We start from the raw sequence: 25,652 nt of genomic DNA, 5'->3' as shown, positions 1-25,652 counted from the left end.
GAGCCTTTTCTTGGGCATGCACAGTTTCTTATATCCCCTGTATATGCACTTGTTTTTGAATGCCCTTGTTCTTTGTCCTGTATTTCCTGAAAGAGGAAACACACACACACACACACACACACACACACACACACACACACACAGCTGAAGGAGGGGTAAGGGCACTGGACCATTAAGTCTCCTGGCAGCCAGAGGGGTAAGGGCTTGCAACAGTGACTGCCAGGCTCTTTGCACCACTGCGATCGGAAGCAACAACCAGTGATCAGAGCACAGATTCCCCCATAGCTGTAGTCTAGGCTCCTTTTCACCCACCATAGCTCCCATATGGTATATGCAGCCCCATCCAGGAACACCTGCACACCTGCTGTGTGGCTGGGGGCAGGGGATGGGTAGTGCTACTGTGCTCCAAGCTGAAATTGATCAAAAGTAACCACAATATACAGTCCAAGTCTTCTAGAATTTGCAAGCCTTTAACAGACCCCAGAGTTTCAAAACAGTTCCATCATAGGTGTTATTTTAGCCATAATATTTTCTGTGACTGATCCCATGGAAATTCTAGGTTATCAAACCAACAAAACCTTGTAGTCAACAGTTTATAAAAATACATCTTTATTGTGTTTCAATGTTCCTGCATGATAGACACCTAGTCATATAAACTTAGTTTCCATGTTAAATATAAATTAAGCAAACACACCAAAAAAAAGTATAAACAAATCAGCAAATCTGCTGGAAAAATCCCTCCAAGCCATGAATCCTTATTAAAAGTGCATGCTGGGATGATGAAACTGTCTTAAATCACCATACTCTGAAAACTGTTACCTGTAGCCAAATCTAAATGTTTAAAGAAGCAATAAAGGGCAAAGTGACATGGAATAAAACCATGGTGGGTTTCTCAACTCCACATCCAGTGAGTTAGGCAAGTCAAATGGCTCCATCTGACATTTCAGCAAAGTATCATCTTTGTGTAAAAAAAAGGTCAGGGGCCTGTCCTCAAGCTACAGGGAAATGTCAAAGCAATCATAGGAGAGCATGGCCAGAAGACTTTGTAGTCACATGGTTCCAGAACATGAATCCCAAAGGGCCCAAAATTGAGGAAACATCTATTCCACCCCAAAAGCCATTCCCAGAGCTCAAAACCAGATTACTAACGATGACTAAGGATCAGCACATGTCCTGAAAATTCACAACCGTAGCAAAACATACAACATATATAAACATATATAAAACCTGGAAAAGTCTGAGTATCAGAATAGAAAGGTTCAAACATGAACCTTGAGAGGTTTGTTATTGTGGCCAAAATACCCAAGTTGGGACTGACCTGACATGTTTTTCCTATAAATTTTGAGTCTAAATCCTTGAGAGACATAAGGTGCATGTCCTCCTCAGTCTTCTCTCACAGGGTGCTCAAACACAGGGGACCTACTGTCCCACGTCTCCCACGGCCCTCTTTAGGGCTAGAGCAATTCAAACAGCTTGTGGAATGGTGCCGAAAACTATACCAGGTCCAAATCCCACACGGAGGGCAAGGTTCAGCCCCGAGGGTCTCCACTGCTTGCGAGGAAAGAACTCCGTGCCGGCAGGTCAGAAACAAAAGTGGTGTGAGAGTGCCGTCAGAGAGCCATCCTTGAGTTCAGCGGCGGGGATGGTCATCACTTCTGTGAAGGCGAGCCCGGGCTCACGTTCCCACAAGTGGCGTCAATTACGAGGCTCTGAGGCTGTGGGGCTGCGGACCGTGGACATGAGGTGGGACTTGTAGGTTTTGCTCAGGCCCGTCATCCAGAACTTGAGCAGCTTGACATTGTCCTCTTCAGATGCTCCGAGGATACTCAGGAGCTTTTGCGTGTCCTCTTTGGGCCGACTGTCCACCTTGGTGAATTTGAAAAGGACCTTCACTTTGCTGAAGGAAACCAAAAACACAATGCTCAGACACCACAGCAAAATCACACCGCGGTTCAGGGCCCGAGGCCTAACGGCTTCATGACCAGCACACAGAGTGGCAGCTCTCAGCTGCACACTCCAGGACCTCTCCCCGGCCCAGCAGTTCTAACCCTGCGTAGTGAGGCCGCTGCCTCAAAATGGGGGGAAAAGCCCATTTTCTTTTAAATTCATTAAAGGAATTTGTGGCTCCTTAGCTTCATTGTGTTATTGGAAATCAGGACAATGTCTAACTGAATTTGACAAAAAAATTACTAAGGGAAACTTACTAAGGAACTAACTAGTTAGCTTTAACGGAAAAGAAACATCTGTTACCTGGCTTTCGGATTTTTTTTTTTTAAAGTATTTACTTGAGAGAGACAGAAAGACAGAGGGAGCATGAGTGGGGAGGAGGGGATGAGGCAGAGGGAGAAGCAGGTCCCCGCTGAGCAGGGAGCCTGACTCGGGACTCAATCCCAGGACCCTGAGATTATGACCTGAGCCAAAGGAAGATGTTTAACCGGCTGAGCCCCCCAGATGCCCCTGGCTTTCAGATTTTTAAAGTTATTTAAGCAGCAAAAGTAACTGCTTCTCTTGGAGGCAGGTGTCACCGCCATCTCACAGAGGAGCATCGTGAGGACTAGGAGTGCCAACCTTGCTTAAGGTCACCCAGCTAAGAGACTAAATGGCAAAGATGCTATTTGAACCCATGCTCTTAATCTCTATTCTACCCCACTTCTCAGGGAGGCCACAACTTTTTCTGAAAATAGCTCCTGGTTCTTGCCAGCAGAACGTAACCGCTACTGGCTGCCCAGCACCCCCGTGAGAAAGCAGACTCCAGGGGCCAACGCGAGGTGTGCTTACTTCATCCACTCTTCCTTAAGGCAGATGAGGCACTGGTCCACCACACCCACAGACAGATTCTGGTTGGTCAGAGCTGCTTCCATCTTATTCAGGATGGTGGGGCCAACTGGGAACAAGGGTGGGTTGTCAGCATGGGCGAGCGAGAGGCAGCCTCAGCGTTCTTCTCCCCACTCACCGTGGTGAGAGGGAGGCCGGCTCGGCAGCACCCACCTCGGTCCGCAGCTACAGGACTTCCGCTGGTCACAACAAACTCGTACTTGCTGAGGGACTGGTCATCCTCGCACCTGGCTGGGTGGAGGCTGGAGCGAGGAGCTGAATGGGCCTCCACGACGACAGCAAATTCTGCAGCAGCACAAAATGCACTGCGGTGGGAGGCGAGCCTCTGCCCCCAGGGAGCCTGCTTCCCGCCGCCACCGCTCCTAAGTCATCTCGGATCTAAGAGCGGAAAGCCGCCTCCCTGACTAATGCTTGGCCACTGAAAACCTTCTGCGGTGTATTTGTTAGCAAAGTTAAGGGTTACCTCTTGCCTCAGTTAATGTGTTATATTCCAGTAACTACTAATTATGTATCTGAATTCACTTAATGCCAAACAGCCCTGTGACGATGGTCCCAATGTTAGTCCCATTTTATGACAAGGGAAGAGATTCAAAGAAGCTAAGTGGTTTGGCTCGAGGTCATACTGCCAGGAGTGGTTAAGAATTTCAAGCTCATCTTTGAAAACAGGAGCCTGTGTTCCAAAAACAAGGTGCTGCCTCTCAGGGACTCAGGACCCAGCCTGGGATGCTGAACGGAATGGCAGCTCAGGACTGCTGAGCACCAAATGCCCCGCTGACTGGGCTTCCGGCCATCTCTCAGGGTGCTCAGAGAGGCCGCTGGCTTGCCCGTGGAGGCTGGGATTTCTACCCAAGCGGACTCCTGAGCTCCTCAAACCAAAGACAAGGATGCTGATTAGATTCCTGGCTCTCAGCCCAGAGGAGTGAGCCTGTCTGTGCTGAGGGCAGAGCCAGGCCCCACTGTACTAGTGAATGCCAAGGCTGGATTTAAGGCATAGACAGGAAAACAGTTGCCTCCTGAATCTTGTTGGCATAACAGCATGACAAACCTCTGACATCCATCTGTGTTGTTTCCACTCCCATGACTGTAACCTGCCCTCCACCAAGAACCACGCCCAGCAAGCCACCCTCACTCTGAGGCTGTCCTGTCCAACCCTCACCCATTTCAAAGCCACTGGGAAAGCTGGTCCTCCTGCTTTTGAGCAGGCAGTATCCCCACAGGCAGTATCCTCAGATCCACAGCTAAGATGCAGTTCCACTTCTGAGCCCTGAGGATCAGGACCTTGGCTCAGAGAGGAGAGGGATGTACCTGAGGCCAGCACGTGGGAGGGGATCTGCACGTGTGGGCTGAGCCCCAGGAAGTTGCAGCGGTAGGCCTCCTCATACTGGTTGCTGTAAGGGATGATGCGGACACAGCCCACTGGCAGCATCGTCTAGAGAGGACACAGTGACTCGGATCTGATGCTCGCTGGAACATGCCCTGCCCGTCGCCATCACCCACCCGCCATGTGCCCTCCACCGTCAGGTCTAAAGCCTCCCTCCTCCCAGAAGGCGTTCCTGGTCACTTGGCCCCACTGGGGTGTCTCCTGCATGGCCCCAACTCCTAATCCAGCAGTCAGTCATACAGGATTTGTGCTACCTCTTGTTTTGTGGTATTAATCTTCCTATTATTCTTTGACTTCTCAGATGTTTGTCTCTCTTCCCTCACTCCACAAAGAGATTATAAGCTTTTGGAGAGATTCTGTCATATTCATTTTGTGCCCTCACAGGCCTAGGCAGATATTAGGCATGAACAAGGTTTCTGAGGACTTAAATATCATCAGCTAGACCTGGGCCTTGGCACCCACTACACCTCTGAGGTGCAGACAGCATGGTAGACCCGCATCTCACCTGACTCATCAGGAATGTTCTGTGCACAGGGACATGTGATGACTCAAACCTGCTTCTAAGGCAGCTATGAACCATGCCAATGGCTTCTTAGAGGGATCCGGGGGTTGGGGGTAGGGTAGTTAGTTATCACTCTATCAAGATAGCACAGACTCCTTCCACTGGAAATAACAACCATCGATGACTGCCATTTTCAACAGTGGAGAAAAAGCACCGATCTCAGATTCAGGCATGAACCTTTGGACCGAGCCATCCCTGAATCCTAACATTAACACCCACGGTCAGGATTTAAAAAACAAAACAAAACAAAAAACCTAGGCAAACACTGACCTGCTATAAAACACTTAACAAGAAGAGCTACTCTTACCCGAAGAACTTCAAAAGCTGACTGGACAAGGTCTGCGTCTCTACTTTTCCAGATCACTTGGTTCCCCATGAGAACGTGCCAGGCCAACATGCGAAAGGACGGGGCACCCAGGACCTGAAAAATACAATTCAGTGCTTTCTGCCCTGAATTTTCTTTTGTGCAACCAAAATTATTTGTGTGTTCTCTGTAGAGTGAAGGAAGATGGGTCGAAGAGAGGGAAGGGCAGGCTGACTTGCCCGTGGACAGGAGGAGGCAGGTGGAGGCCTCTGGATGAGCACCTGGAAGCCCGATCCCAAAACCCTGGCACACTATAAGATCTTTGCCCCAATTTTATTTTTAAAAACTTGAAGCAGAAGGGGCGCCTGGTGGCTCAGTCGTTAAGCATCTGCCTTCAGCTTGGGTCACAATCCCAGCGTCCTGGGATTGAGCCCCACATTGGGCTCCCCGCTCGGCCAGGAACCTGCTTCTCCCCCTCCCACTGCCCCTGCTTGTGTTCCCTCTATAGCCGTCTCTCTCTCTCTCTCTCTGTCAAATAAATAAATAAAATCTCAAAAAAAAAAAAAAAAAACAAATTTGAAGGAGAAAATGTGTTAGCTATTTGCAACATTCACTTTCTCTCTCTATATATACCATTTTGCCGAATCACTTCAAAGTAAGGGACAGGCAGCATGACACTTCAGGACCCAGGAAGGACAAGGGCTCTCCTACAGAACCCCAGTACACACCACCCCCAGAAACACCACACAGATGTGCCATCAACCCAGTATGCGCAGCCCCAAATCTCTAACAATGTCCTTGATAGCTGTTTTCTTTCAATCCAGGAGTCCCTTAAGGATCAAAGACTATTTCATTTATTCTGCTGTCTACCCCGTTTTATGCCAGAACAGTCCCTCTGTCCACCTGACTCTTTATAACTTCTCTGACACTGGAGTTTTTGGGGAGTTCAGTCTGTCATCCTACGACTTATAAAATGGCTTTTTTAAAAAAAGGGGGAGGCCAGAAATATTACGTTTTGCAAAACTCCTACAGCTTCAAAATACCCCCACCTCCCCTGGGATTGAAGATTCCTTCTAACTTTAATCCACGTAAGCAACCGACAAGGATGATTTTAGCCAAATACACGATTCTGGTGGGTGAATGTTCCTCATTCAGAAGCCCCACAGAGCATCTGCCGTTAAATCAGTCTTTACTCCATTTTTCGAAACAGAAATAACTATCTTTTGTTAAAACTCATGTTCATTGTAAACGTAATCACAGAAAAAACATAAAAAGGGACTGCCCTTGTAATCCTGTCGTCTCTTCTTCCTGTCCAACCAAACAGAACCACGGTCGACACTGTTGCGTGAGACTTGTCTCCAGCACGCATGTATATAAACACACATACCACCCTGTACAATATGTTGGATGCTCTCCTCTCTGTATTTAAGGACATTCCATTGTTTGGGTGCAATTCCTATGGTTGGACATCCAGATTCCTTCCAATTTTCTGCAAGAAGGGCCAGAATTTGCACTTTGCAAAGCGTCTAAGGCCGTACACAAACCAACAGTGCCACGAACGCATTTCCTTTAAAAGGTTCCAGCATGACAAGATCAGAGGACCACGAGAAACCAACCATGCAGGGCTTTCCGTATAAAAGACACCTATGGGGCGCCTGGGTGGCTCAGTTGGTTAAGCAACTGCCTTTGGCTCAGGTCATGATCCTGGAGTCCCGGGATCGAGTCCCACATCGGGCTCCCTGCTCAGCAGGGAGTCTGCTTCTCCCTCTGACCCTCCTCCCTCTCACGCTCTCTGTCTCTCATTCTCTCTCTCGCAAATAAATAAAATCTTAAAAAAAAAAAAAAAAAGACACCTACGTCACCACTAAAAGGGGAGCACTGCGCCTGTGGCCGAGATACCCCACACAGCCCCAGCTGTCTTTGGCCAGCCATCGAGGTTTTTTGGTTACTCCTAACCAATCAATCCCCACTGGGTCTGAACATCATGGGCCTAAAGGACAAAGTGTGCTGGATGAGAAGGAGGGGACTGGGCTCTTCTCCATGGTTTCTGAATGGGGGTCTACCCTCTGCCGCCTACCTGCCTCATGTGCCGAAGGGACTTAAAGACAGACAACTTTCGGGGCTGCCAGTTGCCACAGTCTGAGAGCAAGGAAGAATCTGTTGGGCACTTGGTCAGCTCCCGCCCCTCTGCACCCTCTGGCAAGACAGGGGCTTTCTCCTCCTCTTCAGCCTCGGAGTTGTCCCAGCTTTCGGATTCTTCTTCCAAGTCTGCAAGAGGGACAACAAAGACATTTATGAAACATGCCTTCATTCCCTGGATGCGACAGCATTGGGGTGTCCACTTTAGCCCAAGGCATTCCTGATTTCTGGTTTGGGCCAGTATCTATACCACTTGTCCTCGGAGCCCGGCGGGAAGCAGGGAGGGCTCAGTCTGTGTACTTATTTACTTAGCTCAAAGCCTCACACTACACTATGAAGCAGGCACCCACGAGACTATGAGCTGTTCGTGGTCGTGGGATAATTCAAAGCAACGATGAGAATGAGGGTAGCTCGTTCACTTCCCACTTCCCACTCAGGCACTATTCTAAAGGCTTCCACACATGATTTCACTGCCTCCTTTCAACCGTCCTGAGGTCAGTACTACGCTCCCCATTTTACAGAAAAAGAAATATTTGTTATTTCCATTAATCTCTGTGACAACCATCACAAATAAAGACATCTCCACTCCATAATCCAAGTGAGATCCACAGGGAAGAGGTCTTGTCTCGTCACAGAACGTGCGAGAGGAGCAGAGCCGGGATCTGAAGCCAGGTCTGTCCAAATCCAAAGTGTGTGCTCTGGACTAAAATACAGTCTAACACATGACAGAGAGCCCTGCGTGCCTGCATGTCTCTTTCCTAAAAGCTCTGATGTACTTGGCTCTCTCTAAATACTCTCACCAGCAGACTACCCTTGCCATCTTCACTAGCTTAGAAATTTGAAATCACAATAATAAATGGTTCTAGGGTCCGCTGATCCGCGAAGGCGTGAAGGTGGACCGCAAAGGTTTTGTCTTTCGGAGCATACTCTGCCCTCGCTGAAACTCTACTCCCTCTCTCCCACTCAGGAAAGCATGCTGGAATCCAAGTGCGTGCAAAGTCACCTGACTACAGGAATAACCTTGAAACAGCTTCAATTTATTAAGGCCAATTATCTGCACCCTGAAGCACATCAAGTGTTATTCGTAACACACCGCACACAATATACATCGCAAGTCTGGTTTACCCAACCCCAAAGTTGAGGCTGCTGACCTAGGTCACCAAGATTCAAATCATCTCCGAAGGAGCAGCTCAGCCAGGACTGAGACCATAGGTTCCTGGGCTGGTACACGCCGCAGCAGAATGCCCTGGGAAGTTACTTAAAACACAGGATCCTGAGCCCCAGATGTGGAGCTCTGATCAAAAACCTGGGGAGGACTACCCAGATATTGGTAAGGCTTGGGAACCACCCTTGATGGAAAACCCTGGGTCCACCTGAAGCCTGACATTTTATTGTTCAAGTGTCTAGAGAGGGCAAGCACCTGGGGCTCATACAACAGGGACAAGAAAACCTTCCATCAGTCCATCTTCCCCACAGCCTAACAGCCCTCAATAGCAGACTTTCCCAGGCTGCCCAGGGTGGTAGATTCCTTCATGTGACTGTCAAGAAAAAGGAGACAGGAAACCACAGTAAAAACACTAAGGCTAAAGGGCGAGCTCTTACAGATGCTCTTCCTGGGTTATTGATCCTAGGGTCCCCTTCAACGGGATGGAGGGCCGGGGGGGGCTGTGAGATGGGCCCCAACAGCCGCTGCAGGCAGAGGTGTCCAGCACAAGCACTCCCAGCTCACCTGCAAGCTTCTCCATCTGGACCAAGGTGTCCTCAGTGGGCGCGCCCTCCAGGAGCTTCTCAGTCAGCCGGCTGCCACACGCCTTCAGGAGCCTGGAGAGCAAAGCACCACCTATGATGTCTTCTTGCCACAATGAAAATGGAACCTTTTGATCAAAATCAAGCCTTTTGATCCACTAGTTCACAGAAAACATGGGTATAGGAGATCATGTTGCACACACCACAAAGTCACAATCAGCCAAATCCAAAAGGAGTATTCTAGAGGACAAATGACCCAGGTCCCCCAACAAAAAGCATGGAAAAATCTGTGGCAGAGGCATCGGACAAACTGCTCTAGACTAAGAACAGAACAAGGTGCATGCTGTGCAGTGATCTGATCCCATTTCAAAAATCAATCCTGAACAAGAAAACCGGAAAACTGAACACGGATCGGGCTGGATGATGCTAAGGAATTTGTCAATTTTGTTGGATATGGTTTTATGTTTGAAATGATACAACTAAGATCTGCTTTAAAAAAAACATTTCAGGGGGCGCCTGGGTGGCTCAGTTGGTTAAGTGTCTGCCTTCGGCTCAGGTCATGATCCCGGGGTCCTGGGATCGAGCCCCACATCGGGCTCCCTGCTCCGCGGGAAGCCTGCTTCTCCCTCCCCCACTCCCCCGCTTGTGTTCCCTCTCTCGCTGTGTCTCTCTCTGTCAAATAAATAAATAAATAAATAAATAAATAAATAAATAAATAAATAAATAAATAAATAAATAAATATTTTAGAAAAGAGGGGACAGAAAAAGCAGTAAAATGCTGGCAACTGCGACAGCTGGATGATGAGGTTGTACTGTTCATTCTACAGTGGGTCTGTCTGAAAATCTCTCCTAGATGATTTTCTGTAGGCCACATGAAACAGAGACTTTCTCTGTTGTTCGCAGGTCCTCGGGAGCTACCCTCGAAGATCTTTGTTCCAGGTGCGCACCTCCCCTGCACCCGGACGTGATTTAGGAAACGAGGCCCTAGACTTGTAGCCACGGCTCCTCAGGGATGAGGATTTGGGGGCCGTCTTTGGGAGAGGTGCGTCTTGCAATGAAAGGAACAGAAACAATCTGAGGCCAGAAGACAGGCTGTGGTGATGCTCAGAAGACGGAGGCAATCCTTTCCTACTGACCAGGCAGGTCTGAGCGCCCCGGCACACTCCTAATAGACGGCCTGTGCTGGAAGGGCCCCCGGCAGCCCGCGCCCAGCTGCCAGAGGACTGCAAACCTCGGACTGCTGCAGCCCTGACTGATGAACCCCTGAGCAGCCCGGCCAGAACTGTCCAGGCCAGCCACTCCCAAATTCCCGACCCACAGAGCTGTGTGACATAAAGCTCTGTGGTCGAGACAAAAAACGGAGATCACTGCTCTTGGCGTGGGAGCATCATCTTAAACATATGGGGAAGTGAGGGCCCCCTCAGTCTGTCTTCCATACGCCCGGGGGAAGATGCCTAGAGTAAAAGGGGGACGCAGGTCACCGCCTGCCAACAAGTACACGGCACAGAGGCACCCGGGAAAGTCAGCCAACGACGGTCCCCCCAGACTCATGCAGCACCCAACCAACACACCGTGACTGCTCTCACTCTAACGGTCGCGGAGAGACTGCAAACGTGGTTACCAAGCAAAGGAGGTGTGAAGGCATGCCCACAAGTTGTCATCGCTTGTCAAGGACGTCAACGAACGAGCCGCATTGCCGTTGCGTTGATGCAGGAAGGGTGTGAAGGCCGTGTTCATCCTCTGGGCGCGCTGCGGGCAGCCAAACTGCTCTGTCTCAAATACCTGAAATGCAAAGGGAACGGGCGGCCTCTGAGCAAAACAGAAGCAGCCGAGCAGCCCAGAGGCAGCTCATTCACAGCCAACTTCCTGGGTCCACTCCAGAAGACGCTGTCCCAATCTGGCCACAGAAAAGTGCCACCGGTCTCATCCCAAACAGAATGGCTTCTGCCCTCACAGCTTGAGTAGAAGCTACCTGAGGAAGAGGAATCGGTTTAAGAATTTCTCCTGTACCCTCTCCCACAACCAACTCATTAGGCACCCGATGGGCACTCAGGTGGTATACGTGCTTGCGTGCTCATCACTGCTGTTCTTCACATCCTTCCAGGCTCCTGCCCCCCGTCCCAGCACATGGAGGCTTTCAGCGAGAGACCTGGTGCGGGCGGGATATGTGCCCTGTTCTGGCATGGAGGTGAGAGGAACGAGGCCCTCCAGCACCATCTACGGCCTCTCGCAGGGAATTCGGCAACGTTCCGACACGGATGTTGCTCCAGCTGCCAGGCCGACTACGATGAGTAGATCCTCCCATCCCTGCAATGGACCCAGAACACGACCGACAACAAAACACTGTGGGACGCCAGGTGGCTCGGTCGGTTGAGCATCAGGCTCTTGGTTTTTGGCTCAGGTCACGAGCTCAGGGTCATGGAATCAAGCCCTGTGTCAGGCTCCACGCTGAGCATGGAGGCTGCTTGGGATTCTCTCTCCCCCGTCCCTCTGCTCCCACCCCGCTCTCTCTCCAAACAAAAAACAAAACGAAAAAACTCCCCCAAAACCCAAAACATAAAAAACAAACAAAAAACCCAAACAAAACAAAACAAAAACCCCCCAAATTGTGTGGCTTTAAGCCGCTGAGGTTTGAGGGCTGTTTGTCACCACAGCACAACCAGGCCTATCCTGAGGCGCGACGCCATAGCTAGGGGTCTACGCTGGTGCTGGTCTACAACCCGATTCACGGCCAGGCTTCCAAACGAAGGCCAGAGGGAGCACAGACACCAGGGCATGTGAGCGCGGTAAAGAGGCCGAGCTGAATGACCACTGGGACAACAGTGGACTCGAGAGAGGCCCGTGAAGCAAGCAGGACTGATGGCCACAGCCGACTCTGAAGTCGAAGACCACAATTCGGACAGAGCAATGGCCGCCAAGACCTAGAAACGGTAAAGCCGCCTGCGCTCTGACCCCCGTCAGCGCCAAGCTCCTCCCCGACTGCCACCCACTCTCCCTGTATGTGGGGTCACCTTGAGCGCCTTGCCCTGCAGTTCGTCAATGATCCCTCGGATCTTCCCAAGCAGGAAGGGCCAGGAGTTGATGAGGTAAATCCGGTCCATCATGATGGCGATGATGCTGTACCAGCGCTGGAAGCCCCTGGCCAGGCTGTCTTTGATGAAGAAAGTGTGGCTGAACACGAAACCATGCTGCTCGTCCCCAAAGAAGATAGGGCCTTCCCGGCCAGGGCAGACCTGCGGAAATCAACACTGTGTCTACTGCGGTGACACAGTCAAATCCTGCTCGTCCACTTTACCTTTCTGTACTGATTACCTAGCACTAATTACGGGAAGAGACGGAAAGGTGGCCACAAGAGAGGAAAACTGCTTCCATCTGCTACTGGGATCAAACTTTCTGAAGGTAAACATTTATTACCATGGATTGCAAGGGCCAGTCAAGTAGGTTCATGACTTTTTTTCTACCCCGAGCCATAAATAACTCCTGTTCAAATACTGTATCTATTCCAGACTCAAATTTGCCAACATCACTCCTTTGGAATACACTGGAGAAGGGCAGAGCAGTCACTGTAGGGTCCATACAATAAAATCTGCACACTTCGTTCACAGGACAGATGTTAGGTCTCCCTCATGACACATTCACTGTTACTTTACACACAATTCTATCAGGCACAATCATCTGCTTCTAGCAGATCAGCGGCAGGAAATAAATTTTAAAAAATCTTAAAAAGAAGAAAAAAGATTAGCAGCAGGAAATCAAAATTAGTAGTAGGAAATCAAACAGAGGGAACCAGCTGAAGGTAGGCACACTGTAAACCATAAGTTAAAACTGAGAGGGGGGCTCAGTGTGTCTCATCAAGTGGGTACAGAGAAGGGAAGTTTTATAACTGATTTATGAATTCTTCGTGACAGATAGAGACATAAGAACTAAGGACACCTGCATGGCACAGTTGGTTGGGCAGGCAACTCTTGGTTTCAGCTCAGGTCATGATCTCAGGGTTGTGAGGTCGAGCCCCACATCAGGCTTGGCGCTCAGCGTGGAGTCTGCTTGAGATTCTCTCTCCCTCTCCCCTCCCACTCATGTGTGCACACGCGCGCACTTTCTCTCTCTCTCTAAAATAAATAAATAAATCTCAAAGACCAGAACACCAAAAAACCTAATAGCTAAGACCTGAATTCAACAACAGGAGCCAGGTAGTTTGGGAACAAACTGATTCACCTTTTGGGAAGTGAGAGCACATGGTAACCATTTAGGCTTACAACAATGATTGAGACAATAAAAAAAGTGATGTTTGGTATGGTGAGCCACATAACCTAGAAATAGTTAATATCTTAGAAATATGTTCACCAAGAATGGACACATAACGAAAGTCTGGTGCCTGAAATGATAAGCTAGCAACCATTCAGAATACTGGAGTCCAACCCAACTTATTCTGGAGTTCGAGAGAACTGGGGCTGCTCCGTGCTCCCTGCTCACTGATCCCCCCGTCCTCTTCATGAAGGACTGACCTCTGTCTTCCTTTCTGTAACCAGTAGTGAACTTGTTCGGGGCATCTGGGAGTGTGTGTGATACTCCCACAGAGTCCCCTCCAGGGTCACGGTGCTCACCTCACAGCTCAGGCTCCGCACACAGGCCTGGCGGACAATGCTGAAGAGCTGGGGGTGGTTGGGGTGCTGGTGACTGACATATTTAATCGAGGTCTCTTTATCATGGCTGATATACCCGGGATGTCCGGCAGCAAGGGACCGGCAGCCCTGCCACGGAGAAGGAGAAGAAAGCCAATTAGTCAGGAAGCAGGCAACAAACTTTCTTATGCACACCTGAACGAGAAAACCCAATCTATTTTCCTATAAAAATAACAGGCTTCTAGAGTTACACTTCTCTGAAGATCTCAATGTTTCCCGAATAGGAAAACCAGGACACGGAGATCACAAAGATCATCAAAGACTATGAATACGAGATCTAATCTGCTGAGCACTTATGTAGCCGGTATTACAAAGAGCTCCGCATGCGCTGTCTCACTTAGCCCACAGCGCAACCTTATGAGATAATTATAATGAGAAGCCTCACTTTGCGGGAGGCAAGGTTGAGTGAGGCCCGGGGCTGCAAAGTGGCTCACACGTGAGTGTGACTAGCCTCTGTCCTTGGTCCTGACACAACCACTTCGCAGGGGCCTCAGGAGGCTGCCCGACTTCCCTTCTGGTGCAGCACCCTGAGAACACAAGCTCAGAGCCTGTGCTCGGGAGTGGACCGGGCTGGTGCCCGGCTGCTGGCCCTCAGGAGCCACCACCACACGAGCACCGAGGCCTCGCATCCCAGGGGCTATCCCGCCTGGAGGCCGCACAGGACGGTACTGCGGCCAGCCCGTCCCCGTGGCAACGCCAGCTCAATGACTCTCTCTGTCCAGCACCCTTCCCTTCCCTCCTCTCCTGCACAGCTGTCAGACTTGTTCCCAGCAGCAAGGCTCTCCCCACAGGGGCTTCCAGCAGAAAAAGATCAGTCTTGCGCCTGCCGTCTGCTTCTCAGCACACCCAAACTACTGCGGCTGGGTTCCTGCTCACCCTGCAGTGGCAGGGCTCACACCAATGCTGATTTCAGGTCCCGACCTGGGTCTGTCACACAAAGCAGCAGCCGGTTGAGGGAACTTAAACTTCATTCCCTAGAGCTCATACAACGACACCAAAAGTAAGAGCCAGGCCCCCGGGAAGAGGAAACCTTGCACAACACTGGACTGAGGGAAGTGGAGCCAAGGATGGGCCAGGGTGCAGATGCGAGCATGCAGAGGGAAGGGCTGAAAAGCAAATGTCTACTGTCAACTGCGTCAACTATCAATGTTGGCACAGGGTGGGTGGAAAAAGCTAAAGCTGGGATCAAGGGAAAGAACTAAAGGGACACAGAAAGATCACATTCCACAGGGCCTATAAAGAATGGTCTGCACACCTTCCTGTGAGGTCACGTCCACTGCGTAGTCCAACAGGGTCTCCCGCCCACCCAGTCCAAAAAGAAACGTGTCCAACACCCTGAGAGACACTTACCTCGCACATGTCCGACTTTTTGGGCCCCGGGCTGCTGGACTCTGAGCTGGCCCCTTCCGCTGGACTGTGAGCGCGGATCCGACTGCTCATCTGAATGCCACCCTCCTCCTCCTCGGCCTGTTCGCCCTGGCCGGGGCTGTCCCCATTCCCAGCCCCTTGAGGAAGCGGGGCATGCAGAACTTCTGTGCAAAAGAGAGTGCGGGGGCCGTGGAGCTCACAGAAGTGACAGAGAGCGACAATGGCATTCATGGTGTCCTGGAGACAGCAGGAGGCCTGCGTGGGGGAGGAGAGGAAACACCATCAGCCAGCCAGCCTCTGCCGGCACAACAGAGCCCGCCTGCTGCTCTGGAGCGCATCAGCAGGCTTCCCAGCCAGCAAGGCAGGTCACCCAGGCAGCCAGCCAGCCAGCGGGCCCGGCATCAGGTGCGGGGAAAACTCGGCAGACAGAACACGGTCCCTGCCTACAAGGAGTTGCAATGGAGGAGGCACAGTGTAATTCAAGGATCACATGGAAAACACTTCAGTTAGAGCTGTGACAGGGCTAGGAGGTGGTCAGCCCAGAGAAGAACACGAGTGCGAGGGACAGTGTGGCAAATACGACACAGATCAAGGCCACAGGGGCCTGGAGGACACTCATTTATTCTATCAACAGCTGCTGTGGTGGGTGATATGCTGCTGCCCTCACGGAGCTTACCTTCTAGGAGGGGACGGACAAACTGCTCTCCTATGGTGACAGCTTTGGGAGGAAAGGATGGCAGGTGTGGGGCAGAGACTCACTGGAGGAGGTGGGATGTGATTTTGGGCACAGGGACTCTCTGAGTGGGAGCTGAAGGGAGGAAGGGAGCCATGGGGCCAAGGAGGGGGCATGACAAGGGGTCTACCGAGTTGGGGGACGAGGGCAGAAGACGAGAAGGAGGTGGACTTTAGGGACCCTTCTAGGCCACAGTGAAGGCTGACTTTCTTCAGACTGGAGAGTCTCTGATAGGTTCTGATGAAAAATATGGTAAATCTGAGTAGTGGCCAGTGGCCAGGATTCAACCCTTCTCTTTTGGGGACCCTCTCCCCCATTATGGAGCCAAAGAAGGTACGATATTCTCTGTCCTCATCGCCCCACATGGGTGTGACCAAGGCTTGACCAGTCAGAGGCACCTGCCCAGGAAGCCAAACCCAGTGTGAACACGCGTGGGGGCCAGGGAGCGAGTCCCGGGCGACGGCATCCTCAAAACCCTGCGTGGTCTGTCTGTCACTGCGTCCTCCCAGCAGCTTCCCTTCTCCAGCCTGCTCGCTAACTCTGCCACCCACCCGGCATCTTGCAGACCACCTCTCAGCTGACACGACTACCACTGCTCCTGTCCTTGTACCTGAGGAAGGGGTTGGCGCTCAGGTGACAGTGGGAATGGCAGAGGCCAACACAAAACAGACAACTCAAGACAAAGTCAGCTGGGCTGATGTGAGTCAGGCACGGGGATGAGATGGGGACTTGCGGGTGCCCGGCAGGTAGGGAGAGCTGGGGCCCAAGACATTCCTAGAGGGAGGTGGGCAGCGGAGAGAGAGTTGAAGAGACAGCAGGACATTTAGCTGGAAAACTCTGAGTTCCATGGAGATTCTGGACCGCAGAAGCAGAGAGGGCTGGGCGGAGGATGAGGGTCCGGGACACTCCAAAGACCTCCGCTTGACTCACCGTCCTCATCATTCACTTCTTCCTTGCATGTCCCTGTTGACAGGGCTCCCGAACCAGCCCCCCGAGCAGCTGCTCACTTCCGTCACATCACTCTCTCCCGTCCTCTGCTTTATTTTAGTTCTCCTGGAAACTGCACTGTTTGTGTTTCCCCCGTATGAATATTCCCTAAGGTGGGGGTGGGGGCCTTAGCCACAACAGTTCCTGACACACACTGCAGGCGCCACATTAAAGTTCTGGACAGATGAGTGGATTTAGCAGGTGCCCATGGAGAGAGGACAGCTGGCACCACAGAGAGCAGAGAGCTCATCGAGGATATCTATGGGCAGGAAAGGTTCAAGAGCACAAGCATGGGGAACACCGGAGTCTGAGAGCCTAGTGTCATGAGACCCAAGTGAGCCAAATTCATTTTATTTTTAAAGATTTAATCAAATAAACCAAATTTAAATAGAGGTCCCACCAGGCTCACTCCGGTGAGATCAAGGAAAATGATGGTCTAAGCATCTGTTGCGGAAGAGGAATGAGGTGGCTGACAATGGAGTAAGAATCCCAGAGGAAGAAGCATTGAGACCCAAAGGCAGAGGCTTTAACCCTGGAGAAAGAGGCCACGTCTTCCTCTGAGAGGCATAAAAGAGAAATAAGGCTCCTTCCAGCGAAACATCCGCGTGAAAGCAGCACTCGGCTAAGGTTCACCCCCTATACTGTAGAGCATCCACACGAACCTTTACACTCGGCAAAATCACACGTGCACCATCCCGCCTACACAAGAGCACACAAGGCCACTTCCAAATGAGTCGGGCAGGGCAACGGCGGCCATACTGCAGGTCTAAGGCCTGACGTTTTCTAGGTGAAGGGGAAAAAAAAAAAAAGCGGATTCTAAGAGCAACGCACTTGGTGACACACATAAAACCATCAAGCAGCATCTGGACGGCTTAGCAGGCCCCTTGCCTTTTGAGCAGTAGCTGATGCCAAGCTGGTGCTGCAGCCAAACTTTGAGCTGAACTTTCGCACCCCTACAGCGTTATTTCATAAAGGATTTCTTTAAATATAACTACGTTTACGTCTTTTAAAAATACGAAACACTTACAAATATAAGGTCCTCATCCTTCCTACTCTGGTTACAAGAGGACTGTCTTGGCAGCACCCACACCATGCCAATTTAACCCTTCAGACCTTAGGCCTTCAAGTTTCTCTCCTCCTCGAATGGGAAGGATAGACCAGAGGTGATGTTGCTAAGCTACTTCCCGGCATCCGTGGCCAACATGGGAGACTTAATTATTAATAGTTTTTTTGTTTTGTTTAGTTTAAAGAAAAGCAGTCCTGATCAGGAGTACCACAGCCCCAGGCAACTAGTGGAAGACGGGGAGGTACCACTTAACTCCAAAGTCACACAGAAAAAAGCCTGTCTCCAGCCTTTACCTGCCAGGTGATGTCAAATATCTTACTCAGAACTACCCTTAGGCTGAGAAACAAGAGGCCAACGGGCACCTCTCAGGTTAACCACAACTTGTGCAATCAGAATTCTGAGTAGCAGGAGGTCAGTTCTCTATTCACTCCCACTTCCAATCTGTACCAGATGTTTACCGAAGAAAATAAACTGGCTTGAGTACGCCTAACAGTTCTTTCCTTCCTTCCAAGGAGCTTTTCGGAATCCAAGGAAGCAGCAGAAATCTGCTCCCTATCACTTCAACTTTATACTCAAAGCAAGATCCAAATACCCCGAAGGCGTGGGGCCCTTTTCTGAGGTGCTGGCCGGGCCCTGGGTCTGTTTCACTCTCACTTCCTGTGTGAGGCTCAAAGAACACTTTGCAAATAAATAAGAGTATCATAATGGCTCTTAACCAGTAGCCAGCATCAGAATTCCCTGCAGCTTCTTTACCTAGTCTTCTTTGGGGGGTGGGGGGGGGGGAGTCTCATTAGGTCAGCAGCTGGATCCCAGCAAGTCCAAGGTGAAACGTTCCACAGGGGATGACTTCCAACTCAACCCATTCACACCGTGGTGCCTCTATTATTTCTACCAACTTCACCTGGATTTCTGTTTACAAAGCTCCCTGATGACACTAGAAGGGCAAACACGGTCACCTGCCACTATTTCTCAATCTCTTCGTAACAACGTTGATAATCCAATGCCTCCAGACCCCGGCTGGACACCCTGGGTGGTGCCAGGTGTCCGAGGGCTGGAGAAGCAGCACCTCCTTTCAGCCAACTCCTTCCTTGTTCCCTGCCTCCATCAGCTGCTGCTGATCACCCGGAGCACCTCAATCCACAATGCGCCAGTCTTTGGGTAAATATTTTTTCCAGGTGATAAGGTTGCGTCCAACAATACCCAGAAAACAGGAGGGAAATGTGGTCTTCTACCCACCCTGGGGAACACCGATCTGGGCCTATCAGTTCGTCAGAGTGCCCGCCTCAGAATGCCAGCCTGGGAGAAAAACAATCATGACACACACCCTCTTCCCTAAACCAGCGGTAAGGCAAAACCTGCGTGGCAGGGAAGGCCAAGAGTGCAGCGTCCTGGCAACAGTAAAGGAGAAAAGAATCAACGACCATGACGGGGTCTGAACCCATGTCACGGTCCTCATTCCTTTACCGTCCGCGGATCAGCGACCCCCCCCACCACCGCCCGCCACATCTCAGGTTCTCGCCACCCCCTCCACGCTGGCCCCTAACCTCCCCGATCACCAACACCGCACACCAACTCGAAGCGCACTGCTGCCGCACAGCTTTACCCCGAAGGCTGTCAGGCTTCTCCAAGGCCCTCGGGCCCCCAGCGGCTCCCGCCCGCCGCCACCACCCGTCCCTTCCTAAGCCCTCCTCCCGGAAGCCAGGCTCCCCTCAACCTCCAGGAAGCAGCCCGACAGCCCGGGTTCCAACGACCTGGACAAGCCAGGGGGCCGCTCCGGGACGCGCTCCCGCACGGGCACCGACCCCCGGGGGCGCGGCGGAGACGAATTCCCACCGGCCGGGAGAGCTCCGAGCCCGGCTCCGGCGCTCGGGCCGCGGCGCACCTGACAGCGTCCCCCTCACAGGACCCGCCCTGGGCCCCCTCTTCGAGCCCAGGCCCCGCCGGGACGCCCGCCTGGCCTCGCGAGCCCCCGCACCTCCCGTCCGGCGGGGGAACCGCAGCTCGGGCCCCGGAAGCCTCACTCACCCGGGGCCGCGGCTGCTGCTGCTGCGGCGCCGAGCCCAAGGCGCGTGACTCGGCCGGGACGTACCATTCGCCCACCGCGCGGGGGGGGGGCGTGGGCTGGCCGAGCGCACGTGTGCACCGTGAAGCGAGCGGGGCCTCGCCCAGCCCGCACACCCGAGAAGACCGCGCGAGCTCGGCAACTCCGAACTCTGGCGGGGAACCCGAAGCGGCTGCCCGACACCTGCCTCTTCCGCCGCCCGACTTCCGCGCCTCCCCCCACCGGGAAGTACGGAATGGTTCCAGCCTCACCGGCAGGGCTCGTGAAAGAAACCATTTCAAAGAGGAATGGGGGGGAATACTTAAAATTAAAAAAAAAACAACCAAAAAACGTTTAAGAAAGAGATTTGAAGGAAAATATAGCCAACCTAGTACTCCCGGTCCACACCGAAGAGAAAAAGAAATAGAACATCTCGACATTATAAAGAGCGGGGCAGTGGCTTATGGTGTCACCGTTGGCTTTGATTAAACTGCCGGTGGAACCCGTCTTCTGTGGGACGTGCGGGCAGGGGGCCGGGAGGGGGCCGTCACGTGATGTGGGGCAAACCGCGCGTCGCGGTTGGGAGGCTAGGTCGGCAACTGGAGGTGGGGTGCGGCGGAGTGCGCATGTGCGTGATGCACTGGCCTACCCGAACGATAATACGTCCACGGTTTTTAAAAAATATGAGTCAATTGTTAAATAACATATATTTTTAACACTTGGGCGCCTGTTAGTCCGTCTGTCTGCTTAAAGATTAATTGTGAAGCCCCCAGTGCGTGATGTGATGTGGGCCCTTAGAGGGAAGAACTAGAGGGACTCGCATCACACCCTGGACCACGGGAAACTCGTTGGAGCTGCGAGACGGTGCTGCCACCTTGTGTCGGGTCGGACCAAAGACCGCTGACCTCCGCAGTGGGCGCTTCACCTCGGAGTCCTGGTTCGTATGGCTCCCGCAGGGGGTGTCCGGAGGGTGGTTGTCGTCGAGTGTTGGGGGAAAAGCCTCAACCATTAGGAAGGAGAAGTAGCTGGTTGTATTATTTCTTTAAAATCACCGCGATCACTTCTTTCTTTGAAATTCTGCATTACACCGAAGAGAGGAAAGAATGAAATTGCAATTTGTTTTCTGTCTTTAGTGGTGTGATAAAAGCTTAAGGAGTGTGGGAGTTATGAGGTTAGGCCTTGCCTTTGTATGTTTACTTAGTCTTACCAATCCAATTCCTCATGATATTGGACAGCACAAACATAATATATTGTCTCGTAAGTCACAAGATAATTTTTGAAGCAAACAACAACAGAAAACCCGCGACGATGTACTGATTTGGAATTCTGTTTTTTATTTTCGCCGCCAACAATTCAGATACTTGAATTTTACTGAGTTTGCAAAATTCTTTGAAAGCTTTAATGGAAAGGTGCAAGCCTCCTTGTGTGGCTGTGCCTTTACAATTTCTAAGAGAAAACATCATTTCAACGTTTGTCAAATGAACAGGATTCACCCTGAAAATGACCACAGCAGCAATGCCAAATACAAATCTGCTTAATTGACTTACACACTAATTTACAAAACTTTCCAAAAATTTCAATAACCATGACTATTTTCACTTCACAGTGAAAGGAGATGAATATGTATTTTTTAAAATCTGCTTGCATATTCTACGGTTTCAATCAAGAAGCCAGGAAGATGTTTTTTGTTTCATTTTGTTTCCCTTTTTCTTTTCCCATTTTCTTTTCTTTTTTTTCTTTTGTAAGCTTTTTCCCCCATTTTTCTCTTACTGGTAGCTGTTCTTGAAACTAACATTGGTTAGACAGGTTTTATGCCAAGAAAAAAAATATTTGTTCCTGTCTTGTAACTGATGTGAGGAATTAATGTCCTCAGTTTCTTAGTGGAGGGCACAACCTTATTTCTATGATGATAGGCTAATGAAGGTCCCAAGTGGAAGACGGTTTATTCAACCACTGCCATTTTCAATACAACTCCATGTGCATTTAACTACAACCGGACTCCATCTATGACATAAAATACCCTCTCCAGCACCACTGGCTTCAGCCACCTCCTCTTCTGGAGGTGTTTCTCAAACCTATAAATAATCTGTTTAAAAGTAACAACTACATGCCAATTCCTTGCCTCAGTGAATTGAGCCAAAGGTTAATTACACTGGTTTCTCACACAGTATAAACCTTCAAGGACATTGAATGACAGACATCTTAGAAGTCAGAAAATGTGGCCCACATCATCAGTGAGGAAGCAAAACCGGCAAAAATGCCAGTTATTAACATATAAATATAATAATGCAATTTCAACCAAATGAAATACCATGCTAAACTCAAAGCTTGTATCCTGTAATAAGAATTTTATGAAAAGTTACCAAAAGCATTGTATGTACCACACTGCCTGGTATTTGTAGTCCAGAACATGTTTTTTCCACCAGTGAAATGGGCCCAATCAGAATTAAAGATTGCCTGATGCTTTTCTGACTTCCTACTGCTAACCAAGAGATTTGATTGACTAGGTATTGACAGCTCATCATTCAGACGGACAGAATGCTTCAGGGACACCAGTTGCCAAGACCATGGAGCCAAGTCAAGTCAAGTCTCCTTAGAAAATTCCTCAGAGAGGTTTTGAGGTGTATCTTTACCAACGTGCGGTCTTACATAGCTGGAATACAGATAGGCTTTATCTCTGAGTCAGACCACCATGTCCCTACATCAGTTTTCAGTTTCAGGAGGGAGAGGTATTTTCATTTGTGAGCAATTGGATCTAATATATTTAATCACATCTCATTATTTTAAGGGAACTACAGTAGGTTCCTGGTTATAAAAATAATAATCTAAGCTTTCCTTTCTTCCATCATCCAAAATAACATTGTGTTTTCTGATGTGTTTAAGTTTGGGGGTCTGTCCGGCTGCTGAAAGATAGCAAATAGTGGGTTCAGGGGGTAGAGCTCATGCACAACCTCTAAGTCGGTTTGAAGTTTCAGGTTATTAGACAATTAACTCTGCATATAAGGTGTCCAGCTAGTTGCAAGGACTATTAGTAGTTTAATATTTTCTCTTAAAGAAAAGCCCCTGGTGGGGTGCCTGGCTGGCTCAGTTAGTAGAGCACGTGACTCTTGATCTTGGGGTCATGAATTCAAGCCCTATGTTGGGTGTGGAGCCTACTTTAAAAAAAAAAAAAGACAAATAAAAAAGCTTCTAGTGTTAATTTAGTTTTTGTTTTGTTTTGTTTTGTTTTTAAATCATAGCACGTTCAGAAAGCTTTTAAAAATTAGCCCTCTCCTCCCAGTTAGAATTCAACTGAAAGGCTTTGGTGTTTTAATTTAATACTAGTTGCTTGTTAAATATTAAATACCAAGTGCTTTCTTCACATCTAATAATAAACTTTATCACGTCATTATGGATTCAGGCTTGTCAAATGCCTTTTACAATTAGCAGAAGTTCTCTTGGTCTCAACTTTTGATTTTAGGAAAGGATGCAGATAGGATTTTTTTCTTTGTTTACCAACATTAATTCAACTGCCTATAAAGGGTACCACTGATTTTTCCTTTTCACAATAATCTGATTTACCCAGACATTTATTTTCTCTGGGCCTTTTGCAACTGCTCAGACTTATGTGCAAATCATGTTTTCTTCTACAAATTGGTTACCATTTCAAGTTGCACCCCAGAAACTTAGCACTTAGAAAGCCCAAACAGCATCTTTGAAAAGCAAGCGGGGGGGCGGGGCGGGAGAGAATTAGAATACAACTGACCGTTGGCATAACTTGAGGGGACTTGAACAAGGTAGGTCCACAATGAACACCAACAGTTCAGCACCTGAAAACGTAAGACTTAGGTTTCCCCTCTGCCAGACTGTTTGTTAGAAAAGTATTTGTCCCTGATTAGATTACCAGGCGTCACTCTCTTATTAAGGCACCTTTTAGAGTACTGTTCTATCACCTAGCTTTGTTTAGGATTTTAATTTACTAAACAAAGGAGGTGCCATCCATACAAGGCAGAAAAATCCCACAAATCTCACTGCTTTATTGCCCATTGGTACCATTCTTGGGCTCAGAAAACATCTCCTACATTTCAAAAACATGCAACCAGGTATTTCTTTAAATAATACCTTATACTAATATATCCCAAATTGGAGATCATTCGGATCAAGCATACGCATTTAAGAAAGTATATAAAAAGTTAAACCTAGTCTCTTTGGGTGGTTTACTTGGTACCAGTAGAAATAGAAACAAATACAGGGGCGCCTGGGTGGCTCAGTCGTTAAGCGTCTGCCTTCGGCTCAGGTCATGATCCCAGGGTCCTGGGATCGAGCCCCGCATCGGGCTCCCTGCTTGGCGGGAGGTCTGCTTCTCCCTCTCCCACTCCCCCTGCTTGTGTTCCCTCTCTCGCTGTGTCTGTCAGATAAATAAAATCTTTAAAAAAAAAAAAAAAAGAAACATAAATACATAAGGCACGTACCGACATCTGAGGGCAATTGTCCTCATTAATCCAGAGTACTTATTAACATTTAATATTACCGTGAAAAGATGGACTTGTAAAGTCCTCAGAAAACTGGTAGGTCCGCTAATGAACACCAACCGAAGGCTACATCCCTGGACCTCAGAAACTGCCTTAATTCCCTGGGCGCAAACTCACCATGTTCTGGTGCCATCAAAAACACAACAGGTATTCCTAAGTAAACTTGTTCACAAAGGAATTTGCTGCTGAGAATTAACTCAGAGGAACAGCTAAGGGTATCTTAACTATTCGTGCAAACAGATTCAGCAAGCAGACTATTCAGCAAATAGATTCTAGTAACTATTCAAAAACAAGACACAGGCATAGCCAGGTGACCTATTTTCCAGAAGGCAGCATGTGCGAAGTCTTCGATTCTCTCATCTCCTTGATCTAAGATCTTCAGAACTCCTGTCAAGAGAGAAACCACTCACCAGTTTCTTTAACAGAAATGATTTAATAGATGCATTAACCGGGTGTTGGACAGGCGGGCGGACCGTGTCTCACTGAGGTAGACACTGCAGAAAGTAGGTATCACCCTTAGGGCTTGGGGGGCAAGGGAAAGAGGTTAGCATTAACAGAATTTAGAAGGTGGGAGGTACCCAGTAGAACTGGGTCCCCAAGCTACATGGGCAGGGGAGGGAGGCCCACCTTCTGAGGTTGGCATCTCTCAGCGGGTACGAGGCTAGTTCTACGAGCGCGGGAAACACAACCGGGGCTTCACTGCTGCGCCGAACCATCCTTGTTAAGGGCAAAGAGCTGGGCTTTTACTCTTCAATGGGAAGCGGACAGTGGGGAGCCCGTCCTTTTTTCCCTCCCCAGCCTTCCAGTCTGCGTCTTGTTGGCAAAAGAAATGTGGTGTGCAGAGTTCTAGCCCCAGAATCAGAAAATACGTTAGGGTGGGTGTGAAGCTGAGACACGCTGAGACAGGAGGGGCAAGGACGTGTGGTTCGCTAATAGTGGGGTTTTAATGAAGTCATTGTAGGAAAAACGAATCGTGACCACTTCGTTAGAAGCACACAAGAGAATTATTCTTAAAGTCACCATGACTGGCAGCTACTAGGATTCTCAAACACATTTTAGGTGATTTTAATTTAGATCCCGGTAAATCATGAAGTTGTCCAATTTGTTTAAAAAAAAAAAAAAGTCTGTAATTCACTATCCTGATAAAAGGAAAATTTCTATGAAGTATTTTCTCTTTCCTAAGTATAGGTCCAGGTAAACATAAATAGGAATGACGCAGCCCACAAGCAGCACTGATTTGAGCTACGGAATTTGAGGGTTTTGATGAAGGGGCAAATCCAGCCCTCCACCTATTTTT

At 49.6% G+C, this 25,652-nt stretch overlaps 1 protein-coding gene and 1 long non-coding RNA gene across 7 annotated transcripts; one reads left to right on the top strand and one right to left on the bottom strand.

The window, feature by feature from the left end:
• Nucleotides 1-592: 592 nt before the first annotated feature.
• Nucleotides 593-20,253, bottom strand: FLCN (folliculin). 6 transcript variants are annotated; one of them, XM_073881819.1, is made up of 12 exons: nucleotides 20,233-20,253; nucleotides 15,000-15,272; nucleotides 13,572-13,718; nucleotides 11,979-12,200; nucleotides 10,589-10,749; nucleotides 8,951-9,042; nucleotides 7,160-7,350; nucleotides 5,086-5,199; nucleotides 4,141-4,264; nucleotides 2,989-3,120; nucleotides 2,779-2,884; nucleotides 593-1,897 (listed from the first exon to the last, which is right to left on the bottom strand). In XM_073881819.1, the coding sequence occupies exons 2-12, from the start codon at nucleotides 15,246-15,248 to the stop codon at nucleotides 1,696-1,698; spliced, it is 1,740 nt and encodes a 579-aa protein (XP_073737920.1). In that variant the 5' UTR covers nucleotides 15,249-15,272; nucleotides 20,233-20,253; the 3' UTR covers nucleotides 593-1,695. The 6 variants fall into 6 exon arrangements, 5 of the variants coding, with proteins under 5 accessions (XP_073737920.1, XP_025719851.2, XP_025719852.2 ...); XM_025864066.2 differs by lacking the exon at nucleotides 20,233-20,253 and adding an exon at nucleotides 19,829-19,954; XM_025864067.2 differs by lacking the exon at nucleotides 20,233-20,253 and adding an exon at nucleotides 19,779-19,841.
• A 149-nt stretch (nucleotides 20,254-20,402) lies between these two features.
• Nucleotides 20,403-23,043, top strand: LOC112817113 (uncharacterized). Its single transcript, XR_003206315.2, has 2 exons — nucleotides 20,403-20,781; nucleotides 22,352-23,043. It is a non-coding gene; the product is annotated as an uncharacterized lncRNA (long non-coding RNA).
• The last annotated feature ends 2,609 nt before the right edge of the window (nucleotides 23,044-25,652 follow it).

The sequence above is a fragment of the Callorhinus ursinus genome, unplaced genomic scaffold (assembly GCF_003265705.2).
Source record: "Callorhinus ursinus isolate GAN/ISIS: 27379988/994484 unplaced genomic scaffold, GSC_fseal_2.0 scaffold43, whole genome shotgun sequence".
Taxonomy (NCBI): domain Eukaryota; kingdom Metazoa; phylum Chordata; class Mammalia; order Carnivora; family Otariidae; genus Callorhinus; species Callorhinus ursinus.
This window is presented reverse-complemented; position numbering and strand designations above follow the sequence as displayed.